This window comes from Engraulis encrasicolus, chromosome 4 (assembly GCF_034702125.1).
Source record: "Engraulis encrasicolus isolate BLACKSEA-1 chromosome 4, IST_EnEncr_1.0, whole genome shotgun sequence".
NCBI classification, from domain to species: domain Eukaryota; kingdom Metazoa; phylum Chordata; class Actinopteri; order Clupeiformes; family Engraulidae; genus Engraulis; species Engraulis encrasicolus.
In genome coordinates, this window is record NC_085860.1 from 3,530,001 (window position 1) to 3,535,000 (window position 5,000).

The window sequence follows — 5,000 nt, forward strand, 5'->3', positions numbered from 1 at the left end:
ATTAAATTAATAATGTTTTTGCATGTGCACAAAATATTATAACCTACAGTAATAAAAACCACCCTTGTGCACATCGCCACCAACCTCAGCTCTCGTGCACGAGTACGCGCAACTCAAATCCCATCCATCCAGGCAGAGACAGTGTGAGTCCCGTCTGGGTAAAGGTAGTCAGAAATTGACGAGTTGGGATGATGCACTGTAGTTCAGGCTGGCCACTGTAGTTCAGGCTGCTGCTTAGCTTGCGTCCTGGATAGCTGTAGAGCACACTAGGTCTTTTTAGGGACTAGGCTGCCGAACTACCACTCTACGGCTACATCTCAATATTCTTCTACCAGTCATTTTCTCCGTACTCAAACCTCCACCCCTACCGCGGAGGAATCAAAGAAGGAATCGAGGGAGGACACGTGGTATCTCCCCTCCATCTGGTCTTCTCACCTTTACTTGGCTTTACTCATCCTCAATGCCATTTAGACAGAGGAAGCAACAAGGAGGAGGGATATTGATACATACTTAACTTCACTATAGCTCTTCTTTAAAATAGCCAAACGGATTACCACCAGGCTTGTACGAAATTTCGAATTATTATTCGTATTATGGCATTACTTTGAATTGAAATTCTTTTCATTCGGAATTTCGTACAAGCCTGATTACCACACTACCTCCCTCAGTAAAGCACCACAAGGGTTCTTCTAGCCTAGCAGATAATACCACATTTGCTTTTCTCCTGCTAGAGGATTAGCCTAACAGTCTAAGTCACCTCACTTGCTGCACTTCAGACTACTAGCCCATCCAGCATAACATAATTCCTTTAGCTAAAACTTCCACGCTAGCTGTTCTTCAGATTAGCACTAGCCTACAGTAATAGTTGTAGCTACCGCATACTGGTATAAATACTCCTATTACCTCGTATGATCTTGTAAGTAATGTAGATACAATGTATTATAAATGTGTTTAATGTCTTACAGAACGACATTATCCCATTGGCATGAATACTTCATTACTGTGTCAGTATGGAAGCTGTGTGTGTGTTTGTGTTTCAGAGCTTTGTGTCCGTCTGTGTTTTGTGAACCTCTGACGTTGGTTGTTCATGTGTTTCCAACCTGTGTTTGTTTTAGCCTTTTGTACCTATATTGTACCTGTGTATTTGTGGCAAGCATGCCTGCGTGGGTGTGTGTATTACATCTTGTGTGTTGTTGTAGGCCTGTTTCATGCCCGTCTTAAGGGGCAAATGTCATGATTGGGTGGAGCCGGTTCAGCGTTGGTTCTACAACCCCACCTCCTCGTCCTGTGAGAACTTCCTGTTTAGCGGCTGCCACGGCAACGACAACAACTTCCTGACTTCACAGGCATGCGAGGAGCAGTGCATGATGGGAGCCTGCTGCTATCGTCATGGAGATAACAAGTCCTCCTCCAGTAACCCAGACCCTACTGCACGGTTTCCTGAATGGGTGACCCCTAACCTGAACATGTCACTGGAGGCATGGCTGTGTGACAGCGGGCCAATCGCATGCGAGCATATGTCCATGTCACAATGTCAGGGTATGAGCACAGTGGCCAGCTTCTCTCCCGGACGCCTCTGTGCAGCTGTGGGGTGTGCAAGGTCACAGCGCAATGAGTGTGTGTGTGTGTTCAACGGACACACGTTCAGGCCGGGCGAGGCCTTCGATGTGGGGTGTGAGGCATGCGTGTGCACCTACCAAGGGGTGGTGGAGTGCACCTGTAGATCACCGCAGCCACGGAAGGAGCTAAGAGACCTCAGCCAATCAGAACTGATAGAATACCATCATGCCGTGCAACAACTCTACCGCCAACCAGGTACTGGTTGCCATAGTGAGTAGCTGTTAGCATTCCTGGTCGCTATAGTTGCAGATGCATTAGGTGTAATGGCAGTAGATGTAGTTGGGCTGTAGCTCCCGAGCCTCTTGGGAGAGGCCTCGGGGGGGCTGTAGAATAGCCAATATGCGCTGTAAAAATAAGAAGATCCTCTCTTTAAGTGCTTTCAACTTTTTTGAAAACCTTGTATTTCCTCCAAGAATTAATTTGGAACTGTAGTCTCCTAAAGATGGCTGCAAAAATCATAGCAAGGGATATGAATGGTGCGAATTTGTAGATATCACCCCACAGTGGCTACCTGAAGAACCTCTTAACCCCTTAAGACACGGCATTATAAATTAGCTGTTACCAGAATGGCAATGACCAAGTCTTTATGTATCACTAAAGGCCCTGTGCACTGTCATAGTAGTGTAGTACTATAGAAGTTAACTTTCAATGACTATTACAGCGTGCCACAGGAGGTACGGCGTGCATTAAGGGGCTAAAGTTCTGAGAGGATCTTATTATTTTTTACAGTGTGTGTTTACTGTATGTGATTGTGTAGTTGTTCAGCAGTATAGTGTGTGTTTCAACATAGTGAATGACATGATTGTTGTACCGTAGTAGATATAGGTGCTGGATGAGTGTTTGTGTGTGTGTGTGGTAGTGCTAGTTTGGTGTTTGCTGGAGATTTTTTGCGGCATTTGTGTGTATGTATGGAATGCACATTTTCGTCTTCCAGTGTTAACTGTGTTGTAGAGCATGTATGTGTGCGTATGTGTGTGGTAAGTGTGTGTGTGTGCATGCGTGTGTGTGTGAAGTGTTGTCCTTCTCTCTCGCAGATGGCTGGCTAGAGTTTGCTCGGTTGAGGGCAGAGTTTGCGCCCCAGGCGAACGGTTGGGGCTCCTTCTTGCCATGGCACCGCTACTTCCTGTGGAGTGTTGAGCGTGCACTGCGGAATGCCTCCTGGTGTGGCGTCTCCATTCCCTACCTGGAGTGGACGGTGGACGCCGGTGCTCCGGAATCTTCCGCGGCCTGGCAGGCGAACGTCCTTGGCGGAGACGGCGACCAGCACAACGAATGTGTCTGGCTCCACCCCTTTCAGCCGTCATCGTTGTCTGGGCAACCGCAACGCTGGTCACCATGCCTACGACGTCGCTTCAACGCCAGCGTGTCCCTCCCCGACGCCGTCACCATGCAGCTCATCACCATGGAAACGGACTTCCTGAAGTTCTCGGCGCGTTTGCAGGCGGCCTCCGGCCTCTTCCTGCTCTGGGTTGGAGGTCACATGGCCACACCCTTCTGTGCTTATGACCCTGCCTTCCTGTCCCACGCCGCGTTCGTGGACCGCTTGTGGGAGTTGTGGCAGGAGAGACGGGCAGCAGCAGACGTCATGGCTGGCACCATTTCCACCACCTCCTCTAGTTCCTCAGGGGGGCTTCCTGGTCCTGACTGGTACCCAGAAAAGCTGAGGTTTGTGAGGCTGGAGCCTTTTGGAGTCTCCATGGAGGACATGTCCAGCCAGAGGCTCTGCACCATCTACATCCCCATCTCTCTTGGATCACCGTGCAACCACACGGACACTCGCACCCACCACACACATGCAGCCAGTGATCAGAGCTCACATCCACACATGTCTCATACAACAGTAGTAGGAGAGAGTGAGGAGGAGGAGAGAGTGTTTGACAGGCGAGGATTTGACGCTGAAGGCTATGACCGCAGTGGTTATGACATCATGGGCTGGGATCGTCATGGCTTTGCCAGGGACAACTACAACCGGGACCACGTAGATCGTCAAGGTTACGACAGCTTCGGTTTCGATCGCTATGGTTTCACACGTGCCAACCTCACGTCCTTTGGCCTTCGTCGCAACGGCAAGCTCCTTCTACCGGCGCTCGGCAACCGGCTGATGGACCAGCTGTTTCCAGATGGCTTCAATCGCTATGGTTACAGCCCGTTGGGACTTGATCAGCGGGGGTTTGATGCTTTTGGCTTCAGCAGGGAAGGAGTGGACCAAGATGGTTGCAACTTCTTCTTCAGTGGGCCGCACTACCTGCGTTTCTACTTCCACGCCCTGCTGAACATGAGCCTTCTCCCTCCCCGCACCTTAGCACACACACCCCGCATATGCCCACCAATCAGCCCTCTGCCCGCCCATTGGGTCAATCAGAACTGGGTGGGTGTGAGCTCAGACAAGCAGGAGGAGGGCTGGAGTACCCTGATTGGTGTCTTGGTTGAGGAGTGGGCCAATCAGAGGCCGTTCCAGCAAGACTACAACCCCAATGTGTCACCAGTGAAGAAGAATGGCCTTTGGCTCCCACTGACTCCAGATCTGAGGTAACTGTTTAGAATGCAGAGAACAAACAGAACTTAGAGCACAGCTGATGGCCAGCTGCGGTCTAACGGTTAGGGAGGTGGATTTCAGATCAGTTGGTAAAGAAGAATGGTCTCTGGCTGTCACTGACTCTAGATCTTAGGTAACTTGCTCCTAACAGGAGAGAACATGCAGAACTTAGAACACAAATGGTAAAAGAATGCAGGGGACAGACGTAGAACATAGAACATAGAACATAGGGGGAAAGGAGTGCAACAGGAATACAGATTACAAACAGAACCCGGAGGACAGATGGCAAACAGAACAACAAAGACAGAACACAGTACACAAAATTGCAGAAAACTCTTATTTTGAAGACTACAATGGCCACAGAAACGAAACATTCCAGTTCACTGAGTGTATCCTGAAATAATTAACTTCCACTTACAAACACTGGAACTGGGACACACCAGACATGAAAGAGCCCCAAACATTTGGCAAATAAAAATAGACCTCATATAAACAAAAATTCTCTGACTGCTTCCACCTCAGTTCCTTCCTCAAGCATAGCTGTGACGTGAGAAGACGTACAGTTACAGTTAGGCAAAATAACAAAGATTTTAAGAATAACACACTACAAGCTTCAATCAAAGAAGAGAGACAAAGCCGAGAACATAGAACAGATCTGACTGTAAAAGCTGAAGCAGCAAATCTTCTATGTATCCTTTTAAAATTTTTCAGTTTTAATTTCTCTCTCTCTTCTCTCAGGTTTTGCTTCGCGTGGCAGTGGTACTCTGGCTGTCCCTTTGGCTCGGCCCTCATGACCTGCCCTGACCTCTGTCAATCAGCTCATTGCCACGGGCAGCCCAGAGCC

At 48.9% G+C, this 5,000-nt stretch overlaps 2 protein-coding genes across 2 annotated transcripts in view; both read left to right on the forward strand.

Annotated features, from left to right (window-relative positions):
- kcp (kielin cysteine rich BMP regulator) overlaps positions 1 to 5,000 on the forward strand; it is an 89,389-nt gene that overhangs the window by 19,703 nt on the left and 64,686 nt on the right. The gene's annotated exons all lie outside the window — the stretch shown is intronic.
- LOC134447174 (uncharacterized) overlaps positions 2,335 to 5,000 on the forward strand; it is a 2,795-nt gene continuing 129 nt past the window's right edge. Inside the window, exons 1-2 of the mRNA XM_063196515.1 lie at positions 2,335 to 4,149; positions 4,895 to 5,000. The exon at positions 4,895 to 5,000 is cut by the window's right edge and continues 129 nt beyond it. Coding sequence (XP_063052585.1) covers positions 2,579 to 4,149; positions 4,895 to 5,000 — 1,677 coding nt within the window. The 5' untranslated portion in view covers positions 2,335 to 2,578. The remainder of the gene's footprint in view (positions 4,150 to 4,894) is intronic.